This window comes from Eumetopias jubatus, unplaced genomic scaffold (genome assembly GCF_037043125.1).
Source record: "Eumetopias jubatus isolate StellerSeaLion01/CBP00866 unplaced genomic scaffold, mEumJub1_p1.0 scaffold_10, whole genome shotgun sequence".
NCBI lineage: Eukaryota > Metazoa > Chordata > Mammalia > Carnivora > Otariidae > Eumetopias > Eumetopias jubatus.
In genome coordinates, this window is record NW_028274816.1 from 81209530 (window position 1) to 81229029 (window position 19500).

The 19500-nt window shown below is 46.5% G+C and overlaps 1 protein-coding gene across 1 annotated transcript in view; it reads right to left on the bottom strand.

The window, feature by feature from the left end:
- Window positions 1-7102: 7102 nt before the first annotated feature.
- FOXK2 (forkhead box K2) overlaps window positions 7103-19500 on the bottom strand; it is a 65836-nt gene continuing 53438 nt past the window's right edge. The window contains exons 7-9 of the mRNA XM_088028080.1: window positions 18188-18484; window positions 17796-18005; window positions 7103-8866 (exon numbers count right to left, since the gene is read on the bottom strand). Coding sequence (XP_087884206.1) covers window positions 8670-8866; window positions 17796-18005; window positions 18188-18484 — 704 coding nt within the window. The 3' untranslated portion in view covers window positions 7103-8669. The remainder of the gene's footprint in view (window positions 8867-17795; window positions 18006-18187; window positions 18485-19500) is intronic.

Genomic DNA, 19500 nt, shown 5'->3' on the forward strand with positions numbered 1-19500 from the left:
CCCCCTCTGGCAACCACCAGTTTGTTCTGTGTATTTATGGGTCTGTTTCTGCTTTATTCATTTCTTTTTTAGAATCCATATATGAGTGAAATCATATGGTATTTCTCTTTATCCTATTTCACTTAACATAATACCTTCTAGGTCCATCCATGTTGTTGCAAATGGCTTTTTTATGGCTGAGTAGTATTCCACTGTAGATATATATACCGTGTTTTCTTTATCCATTCATCAATCGATGGTGACACTTGCGCTGCTTCCAATCTTGGCTACTGTAATAATGCTGCAATAAACATAAGGGTATATATACCTTCTCAAATTAGTATCTTTGTTTTCTTTGGGTAAATAACCAGCAGTGGAATTACTGGATCATCTGGTAATTTTTCTATTTTTAGTTTTTTGAGGAACCTCCATACTATTTTCCACAGTGACTGCACTACTTTACATTCCCACCAACCTCACATGAAAGTTCCCTTTTCTCCACATCCTCACCAACACTTGTTATTCCTTGTCTTCTTGATAATAGCCATTCTGACAGGTGTGAGGTGATCTCGTTGTAGTTTTGATTTGCATTTCCCTGATGATTGGTGATGAGGAGAGTTATTAATGATAGTTGGAAGAAATGCAGGCATGGACAAGGGTCCCCACCCTAAGAGGAAACCACTGTTAAAAGGATTTTACACCACCCTGGAAGGAGCCCTCCACCCTTTCCCACTTGAATGAACAAAAACCTGATGGGGTGATGCGCATCGAGGGTTAATCAGATTAAAACAGCCCTGTCGGGCGCCTGGGTGGCTCAGTTGGTTAAGCGACTACCTTCAGCTCGGGTCGTGATCCCAGGCTCCTGGGATCGGGTCCCGCATCGGGCTCCCTCTGACCCTGCCCCCTCTCATGCTCTATCTCATTCTCTCTCTCAAATAAATAAATAAAAATCTTTAAAAAAAATAAAACAGCCCTGTCAACAAGCCCATAAAACCCCTCAGACTTAGAAACTCTGGTAGCAACCCGTCTCGGGTCCCTCCCTCTTTGGGAGCTTTGTACTATCACTCAAACTTTGCTTTGCTGCCCTCCACTCTTCATCTGGTCTAATTCTTCATTCTTTTTTTTTTTTTTTTGAAGATTTTATTTATGTATTTGACAGAGACACAGCGAGAGAGGGAACATAAGCAGGGGGAGCGGGAGAGGGAGAGGCAGACTTCCCGCGAAGCAGGGAGCCCAATGCAGGGCTCGATCCCAGGACCCTGAGATCATGACCCGAGCTGAAGGCAGACGCTTAATGACTGAGCCACCCAGGTGCCCCAACCTCTTCATTCTTTGAAGCAGCATGACCAAGAACCGCAGGCACTAAAGGAAAAGAAATCCTGTAACATTTTCATGTGTCTGTTGGCCATCTGTGTCTTCTTTGGAGAAATGTCTATTCAGGTCCTCTGCCCATATTTTAATCATACTATTTTTTGATGTTAGGTTGTAGAAATTCTTTGTTTTGGATGCTCTTTATCAGATATATCATTTGCAAATGACCTCTCCCATTCAGTAGGTGGACTTTTTTTGTTGTTGATGGTTTACTTTGCTTTCCAGACTTTTATTTTGTAGTCCCAATAGTTTATTTTTGTTTTTCTTGCCTGAGGAGACATATTCATAAATATGTTGCTGTGGCTGATGTCCAAGAACTTACTGCCTGTTTTCTTCTAGGAGTTTTATGGTTTCAGATTTCATATTTAGGTCTTAAATCCATTTTGAGTTTATTTTGTATAAACAAAATACAGTACAAGAAAGTGGTCCAGTTTTCCCAACACCATCTGTTGTCTTTTCCCCATTGTATATTTTTGCCCCCTTTAACTGGGTTCATTTCTGGGCTCTCTGTTCTGTTCCAATGATCTATGTGTCTATTTTTGTGCCAGTACCATACTATTTTATTATAGCGTTGTAGAAGATCTTGAAATCTGGGATCGTGATACCTCCAGCTTTGTACTTTCTGAAGATTGCTTTGGCTATTTGTGGTCCTTTGTAGTACAATACAAATTTTAGGACCTTGTTCTAGTTCTGTGAAAAATGCTGTCTGTATTTTGATAGGGATTGCACTAAATCTGTAGATTGCTTTGGGCAGTAGTATACATTTTAACAATATTGGTCCTTCCAATCCATGAGCATGGAGTATCTGTCCATTTATTTGTGTCATCTTCAATTTCCTTCATCAGTGTTTTATAGTTTTCAGAGTACAGGTCTTTCACCTCCTTGGTTAAATTTAATATTTCTAGGTTTTTTATTTTTTAAGATTTTTATTTAAGAGAGCACAAGCAGGCGGAGGCAGAGGGATAGGGAGAAGCAGACTCGCTGCTGAGTGGGGAGCCCTACGTGGGTGTTGATCGCAGGACCCTGAGATCATGACCTGAGCTGAAGGCAGGCGCTTAGCCGAGTGAGCCATGCAGGTGCCCTGGTATTTTATTCTTTTTGATGCATTTGAAAATGCGACTGTTCTTTAAAATTTCTTTTTAATTGGCATGTGTAGGCTATTTATATTTAATGTAATTATTGATGGTTCTGCCATATTTTTTGCTTAGTTCATTTTTTTCTTCCTTTTGGTTTTATGTTCCCTGCCTCCTTCTGTATTATTTGGAACATTATTTGCATTCCATTTACTTTTTAGCTTTTTGTTAGATATTAGTGATTGCACTACTGATTACAATATTCAAAGTAACTTTTCACTCTACTTCGGAATTAATGTTTCACCACTTCACCACAAGTGAAATGTAGAGACCTTTTAAGTAAACCTTTTGCCTTCCTCTTTAATATTGTAATTTTGTCAATATAACATTTGCATACACCGAAAATCCTGAAAGACAGTAATTGTTACGTTGCAAAGTCAGACATCTTTTAAAGAACCTGAGAGGAAACATTAGTGTATTTGCACAGATCTTTCCATTTCTGCTGAGCTCCTTCTTCATTGCTGAAGTTCCAAGTTTCTTTCTGCCATTTACTTTTTGCCTGAAGAACTTCCTTTAGCTTTGCCTTCTGAGAGCTCTGCTGGTTCAGGACTCTTAGTTTTTCTTCATCTAGAAATATCTATTTCATCTGTATTCCTGGTATTTTCTGTGGATATAGTATTCTAGATGGATGGTTACTTTCAGCCTTTAAAAACTATCCAGGCATATGGCCTCTGTGGTTTCTGATGAGAAATCTGTAGTTATTCACATTGTTGTTGCTCTGTATATGAGTCACTTTTCTTTGGCTGGTTTCAAGATTAAAAGTCTTCAGTTTCATTAGTCCATGGTGTTTTGACATGGTTTTCTTTGAGTTTAACTTTTTGGGGTTTACTGAGCTTTGTGAATCTTTACATTTATCTTTTGTCAAATTAGGGATATTTTCAACCATTTTGTTAAAAAAATTTTTCTTTACACCAATGTCTTTCTCCTTTTGCTGGGAATCCAGTTAACACATACATTAAATCTTTTTATATTGTCCCACAAGTCCCTGAGGCGCCATTTGTTTCTGTTTCCAAATGTTTTTTTCTGTTTAGCCACTGTATTTTTCACTTTAAAGTTTATAACTTTTGGCTTATTTCAAGAGCATTTGCCCTTCTTTCATGGAGTATGGTTATAATAAAACATTTACATAAAAGCTCTAATACCTTTTCCTGAGTATTCCAACACATTTAAGTTGATGTATGTTAACTTTCTTTTCCCTTTAAAAATGTTCCTGGCTCTTCGTAGGTGAGTAATTTTGGATTGTATTCTGGACATTTTTAATATTATGAGACACTGAGTCTTATTAAAATCCTTTAGAGAATGATTTTTTTTAAGCAGGCAAATAATCTATGTTCAGACTGCACATGCTGATCTGCTCTGGGTGGGCTCTGGTTCTGGTATCGTTTTCCAAGAGCTATTTGGGTCTATGCCTGTGTGCACCACCAGGGGCCAATCTGTATGGTAGTTCAGTTAATACAGTCTCTACTTCATCAGGTCAGTTCCAGGCACATGCAGCTCAGGGTGAACCCAGGGTATCATATGGGCTTTAGGGGATCTTCCCGTATTTCCAGATACACCTTTTCCTGGTCCTTTGGCTAAAGTAGTTCAGGTTTTGCCTCCCTGTGGTGCTGCGCACTATGACTGGGTCCAGCTTGGGGCCAAAGTTGAGGCCCCAAGGAAGGAAAAACATCACAGGGATTCTCCCCTCCACACACCCCCTCTTTGGAGTTTATGGGCATCCCCTTTTCCAGTTCCTCTTGGCTGAGTACTGTGTGTCGAGAGCCACTGCACGCAGCCAGTGCTCTGCCAGGTGGAGAGGGAGGTGTCCCTCGGGTACCCTCTTGTTTGCTTCTAACGTGCAGTTCCCGTATTCAGGCTCCCCAGGAGATACAAGAGGGAAAAATATGGGAAAGTCACCACCATATTAGTTGTTACTGGAGTTTTAATCCCCCAGCCCCAATCGGCCTGTTTTTCAGAGAACTGGGAAATTGCTTTATTCCGTTAAGGGCTGTTAGTTGTAACCACTGGGAAGATATAGGGCAGAGTGTGCTTACACCATGGGGACCTCTGAAGGGCATTTCCAAACTCAGGAAATTTGTGCCCACAGGTTTACCCATCTCCTCAGAGGTCACCTGACACCCTGGTTAACATCTGGTGTGTTGCTGTCGACAGAAACGTGGAGGGAGTGGTAAGTGGTAAGTCTGTTTAGCGCAGCAATTCCTAGAAGCCTGAGTGCCGGCCAGTGGCCTGCAGTGTCACTGTGCACTTACACCTCCCTGTTTATGCCAGAACTCACTAGATGGTGACTGCAGGTAGGTTTCACAATGTGCCCTGATGTCTTCATTGCAGATGAAACGTGGCCCTAAATGGGGGCCTACTTCTAGTTAGCAGTGCTTTTGCTACAAGGGAAGACCTCCTATCAGTTAGTGAATTGTTTCCTTTCTCTGAAGGCTCTTCTCTTCATCTTTTTCCTGGACAAAGGTAGCTTATCCTCGAGGATAGCTGTCACCTCTGTTTTGACATAGTTTAACTTCAAGGTGAACCTAACGAATTACCAGAGTAACACTGCCTGAGAGAAGGGGGGCTAAGGCTGTACGCATTTTAAAGCATCTATTAACACAGTGTGGACAGATCTTTTAAAAAAAGCCCATATGATTGCTTCCTTTTGCAAGGAGAAATCGTCTCTCAGTGTAGGAATGAAGCCCCCATGAGCTGTCCTCCAGCCCTGAAGTGCCGCTTCACTGAGCTGCCACAGGGCCTTGCGCCATCCTTCTTGGTACTCCTCGTTCCCCTGCTGCCCAGGGTCAGCAAGCTCCAGGGCACCGGAGCCCACATCACAGACTTCCTGGTAGCTGGATGGTCACCGTGTTAGAATGTGGAGCTTGCACAGCCTCTTTAGGTGAGACTTTCATCCCATAGGATAAATCTCAGTTGTTTGCAGTGATCTTGATTCTTAGGTTGAAGGCACGGTCTATAGAAGAAATGACAGCAACAACCACAACCTCAAATAGGTTTTAGAACTGCACTGTCCCAGATGAAAATCAGCAAGACTCCATTACCACTGCCTGTGACCGCCCCCCCGTGCCTCTTCCTCATGCACACACTTATCACCCCTTCCTAGTGTGGCAGAGCTGACACCATGGTCAGCACAAACAGTTCCTTTGTACTTCTGTTCCAGTGCTCTAGGCCTTTGGCATGCTCAGAGCACAAGGTAAAAAAAAAAAAAAAAAAAAAAAAGCTTGCCTCAGTTTATCAAAATGACAATGATACTCTGTATTCAATTAAAATTAGTAAAAATATTTTATTTAATTTCAGGAACTTGGTAATTTTAAAATTTCAAATCTTTGCACACAAATCACCACTGTACTTTCTACGGTTGTGGAGGTTAGGACTTGAAGACTGTCACTTACCTCGTGTCACACAGCACAGAGATCCCAAGTCCTGGCCCTGCCCCGCCCCTTCTGACCACGACTCAGGGTCTGTGCTGTTCTAGGGAGGATGGCGAAGGGGGTGGTGTCTTTAAGGAGCTCAACTCTTCACGTGAAGACGAACGATGCCAGAGTAAGATAGATCTGCAGTCATGCCCAGACTCCTCAGAACATGCCTGTCATGTGTCTCGCATGTGAGTTGTTTGGTTCCGGGCAAAGCTGTTGAAAGGAAGTTTCTAGTCCCTTGGGGGGGGGGCTCGGAAGTTTGGCAAAGATCAAAGCAGAAACCTCTTGAAATAAGACATTTAGGAACTGCCAGTGAATAGCGGAGAGTTCAGTGCTACGTGTCTGTGGATGGGCACCAGCCATCAAGCAGGGTAGAAAGGACACAAGGTCAGTGACCCTGGGTGTTTCGAGGGCTCTTGGAAATTCAGAGCTAAACTGAATGTTTTTAAGAGCCTCTGGGACATGGCCGTTTGTTAATCCATATGTTTTTTTTCTACCCTCTCCTTGATATTCTTACAATACCACGTGCCAATCAATCAGCCAACTGAACGAGGCAACAACAAAGAAAAAGCCCCAAGCTCTCTGAAAAAGGCACACACCAGCTGCCTTACACCAAAAAACTAGCCTCCTTTCTTTTTTAAAATTTGAGAACTGGGTTTTTTTTTTTTTTTTAAATCTACAATCCCAGCAGAAATCCCTCCAGACCCACAAAGTGTCTGTGTTTTAGGCTCAGGAATAACCAATTGGTGGACTGGGCTTAGGGAGAATCTACCCATCTTTCTGAATGGTGACAGGTACACAGCTGTGTAGACACATCTCCAGAAGACATACGATGCATGTGCCCAATCCAGTGTTCCCGCTGGGGCAGTCTCGACCACTGCCCAGGGCTCAGGCAGGGCCTACAGTGGCCATGACTGGCAGGTCTGGACCACTCAGTGGAGCAACCTGACCCTACATAAGACACAATGCAATCCGAGTTATTTTGCAAATTGCAAACCTTCTGAGTAAAAAGACAAAAATATACATTCCAAGGTATCTATCTGTAAAGTGCCTGGAAGATGCAGACTGCTGCCCTGAGGTGCTCCAATCCATCCATGCTTCAGCTTGCAGCTTAGATTCTGCTACTGTCACACACGTGGTATCATTCACATGATGGTTTTGTTTTTATTTTTTAAATGGCTGAGTTATAAATCCAGCTAGTGTGCAGTAATTTCATAATTTTTAATATGCATTATCTGCAATAACATTGTGACAGCTCCATACTGTGGGTTGACACACAATACTTAGAACAGATTTATCATATTTGGTCTGTAGGTAAATAATAAATGTTTTAAAATTGCCTAAATATACCATTCTGAGCCGTTTCATTCCACCAGGAAAATACAGGGTTTTTTTCCTCTCTTTAAAAAAAATTAAATACCAAAATAACTACATTTAAATAAATAACATGATGATGATGACATTTAAAAGTTCACAACAAGGCCAAAGCCCTCACCCCTGGAACACTCCGGAAAGGCCAGCGGTTTTCTTCTGGGGCAGTGTGACTGAGGCCAGGTGGGGCCCCTACTGTCACGGTCTCACCTTTGTTTCCTTTCGTCTCACTTTTGTTTTTTGTAGGAGAGAAGTCAGCTTTAGGACTGCTTCAGTTCTGAGAGGCTGAGGGGGATTTCCTGTTACAAACCAGAGAAGGACATGGATGTTTCCAAGACCCCTGTGTTAACATGCAGCTTCTGAGCCACCCCAGCACCTGCTCCCCATGAGCCGGGCAAACCGCAGTGTCATCAGGTGGACAGCTGGTTGGACGACGGCTCTGTGCCTAGAACCGGTGACAGTGACTAGTGAACATGCCACGGAGAGACCTGTGACACTTGTCTGAAAAGGGTGTGTGGTATAAGACCGAATCTTTTTTCCAAATGAAACAGGAACAGTTCTGTCGTTTTAAACACACACAACACTTAGGAGGCTTGTTTTACTTAGAGTGGAAAATTATGCCAGGGACAAAGTCAACACAAAGGAACAAACAACAAAAAGTAGCAGGAAAGAGACCCAGTTAAGTGCAGCTCCGCGAATCCAGCAGTTCTTTCAGTCATGGTTAACATGCGGCCCAGCATGGGCGTCCATCTGTCCAGTCTGTCCGTCCGTCCTAGATGCATCCGGCACCTGCTCTAACACGGAAAACCTGCAGATGTCATCAAGTAGCTCCATCTGAACGTTAACAGGACAGACAAAAGGAAATCATTCCATAGGCTGAAAACAAACAACAAAAACAAAACTACATTGTTTCTTTTCCCCAAATGAAATCGACACGAAAGGTCCTGTGTGATTCCAAAATTTCCAGAGTAGAAATGGAGCGATCGGAAATGTCAAAGACCCCGTTATTTTGTAAAGAAAGTACACCTCAAAATATTCTAATTCCACATGTGAACAACAAAATACTGTCTCATCTACCAGTGCCAGCCCCCAGGGTCCTGGGGAGGGCGGTGGGGACAGTCCCCGCCCTGTCCCAGCAGCTCCGCTCCGGAGTGACAAGCTGAGCTCGGGGTGGGGAGACACTGCCGGAACCAGGTTTTGTTGCATGTGGTTTTGTTCAGGTGTGACTTCTGTCTTTTAGGAGTTTTAAGGCCACCTGGGTTTTGTGTGTTCAGTGCTGAGGTGAAGTCCAACCGCAGGGCCCTCTACCCACCGAGATAACGCGCTCCGAGCGTCGGTGAGTGGCAGTGTCTCCTTTTGGCACCACAGAGTTGATACTAAAGTAAGAAAAGCTGTCCAGTCGCTAGTTTTGGACCCCTTTCTCCCTGCCGGCTGCCGGCGGCGTGTCCACACTCAGGGCGATGACGATGCTCTCGCCGTCTTCTGTCTTGACCCGCTTCAGCTCCGGCTGCTCCGTCTGGTCGCCATTCTGGCGCTTTGTGGGCAGGGAGGCCGACGCCGAGGCATGTGTCGCCAACATGTGCAGAGGACTCGCCACTGCTGCAGAGAGACAGTGAGTCAGACCCCATGTTCTTGGGTGCACCCTTGTCCCCGATCAGGCCCCCAGGGGACCCCAGGCACCCACGGTCCAGGCTCTCTGCCTGAAGGGCTGGCTACTGTGTGGGACTGGTATGGCCCGCAGTGGCCAGGGGCACAGGAGTCTGCACTGGACACCTGGGGACCAAAAACCCTAGAGCAAGTTAGCAATGGGTATTCTCAGTGACAGCCAGCATCTTTATTACTTGAAATAGTGTAGTGTGTACCTTTCACAGAATTGGGGGGGAGGCCGAGGCCCCTCGTGCCCCCCGCCACACTGGATACTCCTGATCACTCCACACACGAGGAGGGGAGCGGGCACGTGGCTCAGGCTAACAGCTGCAACAAGGACGGCCCCGCGTCTGTGCCAGGGAATACCCTTTGGAGCCCCGTGAATCTAGGGAGTTTACAAGCAGACGTGTGCCTACAAGCCCCTGGGCTGGCTTCCCGGCTTCTCCTTGGTCCCCACCCCTACCGCCAAGCACTTCCTCTCAGCTCTTCATCCCGGGCCAGCATGGGACTTCTCTGGCCCTCACCTGCCCCCACACTGTGTGCAAGCAGGTCAACGCCAGGAGATGAGAAAAGAAAGTGCCGCTTCCTCAAAGTGGTAAGACAAGGCTGGGTTGAAGAAGGAGGCCTGGACCTCCCTTGGGAAGCGGCAGAACTGCCAGCCTTGTCAGTGTCCCAACGTGAGGTACCTAAGTTCTGACGCTACCCTCAGGCCCCGCCTCAGACCAAACCCCGGAAACAGCTCGGGGAAGCAGAGATGAAGAGGGAAGAAGACAGACGGGGGAACGTGTTGTGGAGTGGAAGTTATCAGATGAGCGCAAGGTTGCCCTGGTAACTCGGAAGGAAGGACGGACTCGGGCTACAGAAAGGCAAATTAGGAACTCAAATGCAAGGCCAAGGAGACCAGCCCCAACCCCTGGTGCCTGGCGACGGATTCATCCAAGGAGGTGCAGGGGTGCAAGAAGCTGGGACGCAGAGAGGGTGTAGGGGATACACAGACTCTGCTTGACCAGTGGGCTGGCACAGGGGCCGCCGGGGTGAGCCAGGGGCACAGAGAGCAATTCTGCAGGCTGGAGCTACCTTTCTTGTACTTGACTCAGGAAATGTCCTTTGGACAATCTCCACCCCTCCTCCTCACACAGGGGCCTCAGGCATCACTGCCGTGTGGCCCACTCATAAGACAACACCTGTCCTACCTGATTTTTTCTGGACGAGCTACGGACAGCCAAGGTATTCCAGATCTCGGCCACCTGGGTGACCTCATATACTTCATCTGCCAAGCTTGTCAGCTGGCTTTGTGTGTGACACATGGGGCTGGAGAGAGAGCATCCTCTGGGGCAGATGGGCCCCAAGGGGGCTTTGGAGGCCGGCCACCCGGAGAGCTGTCAGACCCTGGCCCTGTGGAAAACATACCTCCTGACCTAGACAGGAGGCCAAGGTGGGGCTCTTGTACGTGGCCATGCCCTCAGGGGACAAAGGGGCCAGCTAGACTAATGGGGGGTTATGGCTAATGGGGGGCCTCTGATTCCTGTGCACTGTGCGTTCCTTCATTCAAGACTAAGTGCCCTGCCTGTCTCAGGAACAAGGGCCGATGTGGCTGTTGGGGCAGTGCTGACATGCAGCCCAAGTCCTTCCAGTGGGACACTGTCCCCCCCGCCCTCCAGTGAAAGCAGTGCCCAACACAAGCCACAGAGTGCACCAGGCACTTGCTGCCGTTATGTCACCCGACTAACACACACCTTGTTTTACATGTGTTTCTGGTTAAAGACAACTTACTTAACCTACAGTGGTGATTCACGGACACTGAGGGCATGCTTGAAAGCAGCTCTTCTGACACGTTTTCTCCATAAGGCACATCACAGCCTGCAGTGCCTGAACCTGAGAAGACCAGACCTTCTCAGGACTGTGCTTCGGGTTCATTTTAAACAGGAACATCAGCAAAAAACACAAAACGTGAAAAAACAGGGCACTAACGGGCTGTGAAAAAACAGGTGTTTATGGTGAGAGCCAAGCCCAGGAGGAAGGGTCCCGTCATGTTCGACCTCAGGGGAAGCCAGCATGCCAGATTCAAGGACTGTGCCACCCTCAACACGTGTGCCCCGTGAGTACAGGCTGCGGATTACAAACAAGTGTGAGTGGGCGAGTATGGAGGGTCAAGCGCATGAGGTCATGGTCATCTCTGCAAGTCCCGCAGAGCACCAGCCTCAGGCGTGGTGGCACAGCAGGTGCTTGGAGGCGCAGTCAGCCTGTCCACAGCTCACAACAGCAGGGGTGAGGGAGCAACACCGCCCCCTCAAGCGGGTGCCTCCGCCCTCCCACGCCCTCCCAAGCCCCTCAGAGGAGTGGGGGCAGCCGCTCCTGCAGACCAGCCGTGGGGAGGCGCAGGGCAAAAGGTCACACCGGACACGCAGACCCTGTGCTGCTCCAGACACAGTGCCGCAGCGGGGCACGGCATGCGGGCCCCTGCAGCCCCTGAAACCTTCCACCTCCTCAGAACGTGGCAGGGCCAGACCCCTTGCAGCTGGACCTCGAAGCAGCACAAGCTGGAGGCCTGGAGGCTGTTTTCTGCAAGAAGGGGTGACGGCCGCGAGCACGAGGGAGACTCTTCGGGACGACGAGTTAAGCGTTAGTCCGGGACTTCTCCTTTACGGTCACCAGAGTGAGGCGACCTTTCCTCTCGACACCCGTGCCCCCCGCCAGAGGCCTAGGGTAGCGGTCTCGGCAGAGACCGACTGAGTACCTCCCGCCAGAACACAGGCCAGTGGGGGAAGGGAGCCTGAGGAATGGTCAGAAGCACGTTTTCTGGGAAGCAGGTCGAACAGCCCCAGAAGCTGCCAGGAAGGGGGTCCATCATGCACTGGCCCAGGCCTGACTTCCATATTCATGCCCTGATACCAAAGCAGACAAAATCTCCAAGGAAACTACAGACAACTTCCCTGACAAACACTGACACAAATATCCTCAACAAGACATGACCAAACCAAATTCAACAGCGTATTAAAAGGCTTATACACCATGACCAAGTGGGATTTACCCCAGGGAGGCAAGGGTGACTACACATACAAAAAACCCAACCAATGCAACACACTGCATTAATAAAGGAAAAAACCCATGATCATCTTGACACAGAAAAAGCATGTGATGGGGCGCCTGGGGGGCTCAGCTGGTCAAGGTCCAACTTTCGGCTCCGGTCGTAATTTCAGGGTCGTGGGGCTGAGCCCCATGCAGGGCTCCCTGCTCAGTGGGGAGTCTGCTTGGGATTCTCTTTCTCCCTCTGCCCTTCTCCCCCACCCCCACCCTTGTCTTGTGTGCACACTCTCTCTTTAAAAAAGAAAAAAACAAGCATGTGACAGAATTCAACACCCTTTCATGATAAAGCTACTCAGCAAACCAGAAAGAAGGAAAACAACATAATAGAGTCTGTAGATGACAACCCACAGCTAACACTGGCCTCGATGGCAAAAGGTGATGCCCTCCCCTTAAGGTCAGGGGCAGGACAAGGATGCATGCTTTTGCCACTGAGACCCAGCAGCTCGCCGGAGCTCTAGCCCTGGCAGTTAGGGAGCAAAAGGAAGTCAAGGGCATCCATATGGAAAAGAAATACATCTCTCCTGGAGAGGACATAATCTTCATATGTATAAAACCCTAGCAAATCCACACAAGAAAAGCCCCTAAACCAAAAACTATTACAACTAGTAAATGAATTCAGCAAAGTTGCAGGGGACAATATCAACAGGCAAACACTGGCTGTATTTCTATACCTTAGCAATGAACAACTTCAAAAGGAAATTAAGAAAACAATTCCAAAGGAACTAGGAAGAAATTTAAGTAAGACTTTTACACTGAAAACTACAGAACACTGCTGAAAGAAATTAAAGACCTAAACAAATGGAGACGTCCATGCTCACAGACTGAAGGACGTGCTATTCACCCCGCACTACCGCCTGGAACAATCTACAGGCTCTGTGCAGTCCCTATCAAAATCCCCAATGTGTTTTTTGCAGAAATGGAAAAGCTGATCCTAAAATTTGTATAGTCAAAACAATCTTGAAAAAAAAAAAGAACAAAGTTGGAGGACTCATACTTCCCAATTTCAAAACTTCCTACAAAAGTATAATAAAACTGTGGCTTTGGCATAAGGGCAGACACGAAGATCAATGAAATATAACTGAGAGAAACAAAGCCATATATCTGAGGTCAAGTGATTTTTCTATTTTTTTAAACAAATTTTTTTATTTTTTATTTTTTTAGATTTCATTTATCTATTTGACAGACAGCACAAGCAGGGAAAGTTGGCAGGCAGAGGGAGCGGGTGAAGCAGGCTCCCCGCCGAGCAGGGAGCCCAACACAGGGCCCAATTCCAGGACCCCGGGGTCACAACCCGAGCCAAAGGCAGATGCTTAACCAACTAAGCCACCCAGGCTCTCCAGTCAAGTGATTTTCAGTAAGGGTGACAAAACCATTCAGTGGGGAAAGCACAGTCTCTTCAAATGATGCTGGGACAACTAGGCATCCACATCCCAAAGAATGAAGTGAGGCCCTTACCTCACATTATATATAAAAATTAACTCAAAATGGATCAAAGACCTAAACTTAAGAGCTAGAACTATATAGGTCTTAGTAGAAGAAAACATAGGGGTAGGTAGTCATGACCTTGGATGTGGCAATGGATTCTTAGCTAGGACACCTCAAAGCACAAGACACAAAAAGGGAAAAGAGATAAACAAGATTCCACAATTGAAACTGGTACATCAGAGACACCATCAGGAAAGTGAAGTGATAAAACCACCGAATGGGAGAAAATATTTGCAAATCACATATCTGATTAGAACCTAGTATCCAGAATATATCAAGAACTCCTATAACTCAACAAAAAATGGGCAGAAGACTTACATAGGCATCTGTCTGAAGAAAACATACAAATAACCAAGCACATAAAAAGATGCTCAACACCACTAGTCATGAGGGAGATGCAAATCAAAACCACTGATACCTGGGGTGGCTATGTGGCTCAGTCGGTTGAGCCTTTGACTCTTGATTTCGGCTCAGGTCACGATCGCAGGGTCATGGGATCAAGCCCTACCCCGGGCTCCACGCTCGGCGGGGCAATCTCTTGGAGATTCTCCCTCTGCCTCTGCCCCTCCCTCCACTTTCCTGCTCTTAAAAAAACAAAGAAAACAACAACCACCCCATCACACTCACGGTACTACTTTATACCCAGGAAGATGGCCTTGGGGGGGGGGGGGGAACCAACAGAAAATACCAAGTGATGGTCAGCATGTGGATAAATCAGAACCTCACATATCATTGGTGGGAATGCAAAATGTTGTAGCCACTGTGGCAGTTTGGCAGTTCCTCAATAAATTAAACAAAGACTTGCCATATTAACAAGCGGTTCTACTCCTAGGTTTACAATCCCCCAAAATGAAAACAAGGACTCAATGCATATACACAAATGTTCACAGCAGTACTATTCACAACAGCCAGAAGGTGGAAACAACCCAAATGTCCATCAGCTGATGAATGAATCAACAAAAATGGAAACCTATTCAGCCATAAAGAAGACCTGACCTAGGCTACAACATCGATGAACCTCAAAATGTGATGCTCCCTGAGAGAGACCAGATATAAACAGCCCCATATTTTATTTACAGGAAATGTCCAGTGTAGGTAAATATCCACAGAGAGAGCAGATTAGTTGCCACCAAGGGCTCAGTAAGAGGGAACCAGGAAGTAGCTGCTTACTGGGTACACAGTTTCTTCTGAACTCATTAGAGATGATGGTTTCAAAACACTGTGAATGTACTTAATGCCACTGACTTGTACACTTTAAAATGGTCGACTGTGTTATGTATATTTTACTACTTTTTAAAAAAAAGAAATAGATGATTTGAATCCTAAAGAGATACTACGTATAAAAGAATTATTGCTAATTTTAAAAAATGACAATAATGGTATGGTGCTTACACAGTACAAGGAAGTTCTTTTAGCAATGCTGGAATATTAATAGATGAAATAACACTACGTCTGGATCTGGGTGGGGAACAGATGGGGGAGAATGGAACAAGATCGGCTTTGAGTTAATTTCCGGAATGTTTGACATTTTCCATAATAACAAGCTTAAAAAAAAATATCAAAGCTGCTGACTTTCACAATTGATTAATAACAGGTACTGCTTTCCTTTCTCAAGAGTGACTTTCGGGTAAAGAAGTCACAGGCTATGCAGCACCGAAGCGACACCTGACACTAAGGAGAGCTACCTCCAGGCCACCCTCCCTGCCCATGGGGTCTTAAAAGCTCATCGGCCACGTCCTTCCCCTTTCTCAACAGCACCTCCTTCACCCACGCAGCTGGGCGCTGCCGCTGGGGAGGAGCGTGTCGGGATGGCGCGTGAAACAAAGGGATACTGAAGACACAGGTGCTGTGACGTGGTATCACTGCTGACCGGATAAAAACCCTTTTCCAAGCCAGTGATTTCTAAATGAAAGACTGCAACCAAATTAAAGAACCAATAAACAGATAAATTAAAATGGTTTTTGCTAAAAGATGACTAAAACTGGAAGAAGTTACAATATTTTTTCCACCCTTCCTTCTTCTGAGAGGGAACAAGTTCTCAGGGCTGACCCTGCGGGGATTGTCAGTAACTGTGTGGCTTTCTTTAAAGCCCGAGATTAAGAAATTCATCTTTAATGCAATTTTAATTTATAAGAATTATATTTTTGGTGTTTGTTTTTTTGATATTTATTTATTTTAGAGAAAAAGCACTCATGAGCAGGAGGGGCAGAGAGGGGGTGGAGAGAGAATCTCAGGTGGACTCCACACTGAGCGCAGAGCCCAATGCGGGTTTCATGACCCTGAGATCATAACCTGAGCTGAAACCAAGAGTTGGAAACAACCAACTGTGCCACCCAGGCGCCCCTGTGTTTTTGGTTTTGATCGACCGCAGTAATAACAATTGATAAATCAACCCTTATAGTCACAATTAAATCTTTAACATTTCTGCATTCTCTTGTTGCAGAGTAAAAAAAGTCCTCAATAAACCACATTCGAGCATTAAAATATTTGGCATTCGTACAAGATCCGTGAGGGCATGGGACTCAGTGACAAGGGCAGGAGGGCCTGTCTGGGTGTTGATACGGTCTGAGAGTGGTTATCAAATCAGGGCAGTATTCAGAGCCAGCAGCGTATTTAGGAGAACGGTGTAAAACTTTTATTTTAAAATATCAGTATTGTCAATAGTGGACAACTTAATCCTTTGCTTATTAAATTTGTAAAGAAGAATTTTAGATACCATCTTACACATGTGAAAGGGATACACAGTTTTTCCAACTCCTTCCAGCAGAGAGTTGGACCTAAAAGGCCACTGACTTGCACCAGTGGTTCTCAGACAAGCTGGGAATGTGTTAGAAATGCACATTCTTGGGCCCCCAGGCCACACCTGTTCAGGCAGGGTCTCTAAGAGGGAGTCACCGGCCTGCACCATGGCTACACACTGAGCAGGACTCCAACCAGGAGAGGACCGACCATCCACCTCCCAATGCCACCTGCTTCCAGCTGCACCCAGGACCCGACAAGTTTGCTGCATCAACACCAGCCACAGTGACAATCTTATTCAAAGAGAAAAGAGCAAGGCCCAAACAACTCTTAATACTTAGGAGACACAGAGCCTGAGAAGAAAGCATTTTAAATGGGTAACATTGCAAATTTCTCCGTTTGTCCACAGGCTGGCATATGTCAGCTATTATTTAAAAACAAAGAACTCTCAGGTGGTTAGTCTTCCCCAGAAAAAGTTCCAGATCTTATTCTTCCATTGCATTTGGGGTGAGGCAGAGTGGGAATCTGAATCCCATGAGGTACATGCAGGTCTCCTCTGTTCCGTAACAGCTCAGGAATGGGGCAGAAGGTCAATGCAAGACTTCTGTTCCCCACTCTCTTTCAAAGGAACTGTCTGTGGACACATAGAGCTGCTTTTGGCCAGCAGCCTGACTCTACGGCCTGGGGTTCTGCAGGCCACTGCTGAGTCCTGACGGGCAGCAGGAGCTCCACACGCCTCGCAAGGGGCCACTGCTCAAAGAGCAGCAGCAGTAAGGACACTGGACTCCCACCCTTCATCGTGCTCCACAAGCCTTGGCGAAAGGAAGTTCTCTGTGCCTTTAAAATCCAAGCTCCCCTGGTCTGTCCTGTCTTCTCTACTAGGTGATGTCAGAACATTCACAGAGAGCTATGTGCACAGGACTCTTGGCTTCTGTCAGACACACAGGCACACCACACACACGCCCAGGGGAGGGCACTGACACTGGACAGATCTGCTGAGGCACCCCTCCCAGGGGGCATTTCAGCAGGTGGGTACCAGCACCCAAACCTCCTGTTACCTCTAGACCACACCCAGGTATCTACACACGACAAGGCAGGAGTATTTCTAATATTTACAGAAACACTAATCTCTGCCCAAACGGCTCCTCCAGTGGGATCTAATGAGAGCTGACACCCACAACCACTTGCCAGGTACCCTACAGCACTATCAGGTTTCCTAGAAGTTTAGGGACGCCTTGGTGGTTTAGTTGGTAAAGCATCTGCCTTTGGCTCAGGTCATGATCCCAGGGCCCTGGGATCGAGTCCCGCATCGGGCTCCCTGTTCACCAGGGAGCCTGCTTCTCCTTCTGTTGCTCCCCTTGCTTGCGCTCTCTGACAAATAAATAAAATCTTAAAAAAAAAAAAAAAAAAAAAAGGTTTCCTATAGCCTAGAAATGCAAACATCTCCTCAGACAAAAAATTAAAATTTTAACAGTTGGAACCAAAACATGAAACACTGCCATTCATAAAAGAGCAAAGGATCTTCACTCTTGATATTTGTACCCTATTACCCGCGGAGGACACTGCTTACCATTGTTCACCTGGCCATGGACGGCGGCAGGGATTGGCACCACGTGAGTCCCATTTTGCGTTACAGTTTTTATTGGTAGCTGGTGCTGACCCAGAGGTGCCTGCTGCACTATGGTAACCGTCTGGACTGGGGTGGTCTGTGGCGTCTGAATGATCCGGCTAGCAGCGCCCAGTGTGGCATGGCTAATCGCGGGAATAGGTTCCACTTTCACTGAAATTTAAAAAGGCAAAGAAATGATACCAACTGATATTACTGGAAAGCTTACAGAAATCTCACCAGGTGGCCAGCAAACCTAAGACATGACATGATTAGAAAAGGTGTCTGGGCGAACAAGTCTGCTGGGCGTCTGAGAGCCTGAGAAACCACCTGCAGCAACTGCTTCTGTTGCTCACCTTTTACTTCTTTGTGATCTCCATTCTCTTGCGGCTCTGCCTTAGGAGGGGCCAGCACGGCCGCCTGAGTGACCACGGCCTGGCCGGCGACAGTGTATGTGCTCGCCGGGGCCAGGCCGGCCACGCTGGTGACGGACACCGCAGGGATCTGGTGGACGACATGCACCGTCTGCACGACAGGCTGCTGGGAGGTCGAGGTGGTCACGGGAGCAGCGACTGTGTAGGTGACGGGCTTGATCGTCGGCGGCAGCTGCCGCTGCACGGCAATTAAAACGGGCTGACTAGACAGAGGCGAGCCTGTGGCAGACAAGGGAGCAGGGGTGAGGCGCAGTCGCCCATCTTCCTCCAACTGTGTCCCAGAGCCGACCAAGTACAACCACCCACTCACAACACACAGACTAATGAGAGGACGTGCCCTCTTTCACCCTGTAACAGTGAAGTCACTCACGATGGGAGAAATGGGGTATTTTAATGGAGATACCTAATTCATGTATCTGACTGCAAAAAATACAATTCTTGCTCTATTCAGATCTGTTCCAACACCTCTTCCCACAGTTCTTTCCTCACGAAAAAGAAAATGTCGACACAGTATATGGGAAGAAGCTACCTATGGAGGCCCAAACAAGGGGGCCATGCTCCCCCAGGATCAGTCTTTATCTTATGGTGGGTGCAAGGGAACCGCAAAGTCCAGACACAGTTACAAGCTCTGCCAACCAACCTCTGCTCCTTTTGGTTTTGGCACAGAATAAAGGAAAAGACACCCGGGTGACAGGGGTTACACATGGGTGACATGTTGTCAGCATGGTCAGGAATCCCACTATCAAAATGCACATCTTGCGAACCAAACAGGAACCATAACAGAATTAGTTCAGACACATTTCCACGCTATATTATTTTTTGTTTTTTGTTTTTAAATTCTCCAGAACACACATTTTTATTCTGCATTGCGACTTCGTAATGAAATGCTCACCTATTCATTAAGTGAACAGTTTCTGCTGCGAAACAGTATCTAGTTTGTCTAATTTGTGTTATTTCTTTGGGTGGGGGATTTTTTCATAATTTTTGAATGATGAAGCAACTAAGACACAGATTAATTCTAAATTATTTCAGGCATCTACACAAGCTATTTACATAAAACAACGGTCATTGATTTTTTAAATACTCACAGCGCTATTAGCTTTTCAGAGCTTACAGCATGCAGGTACACTGTGCAGAAAGTACCAGGTACAAAGGAGCCAAGGCCTCTGCTGCATTCCTTCTGAGGAGCCTGGCGCCCCTGCCTTTCTGACCCACCCCCTTGCCCACCATGCCTG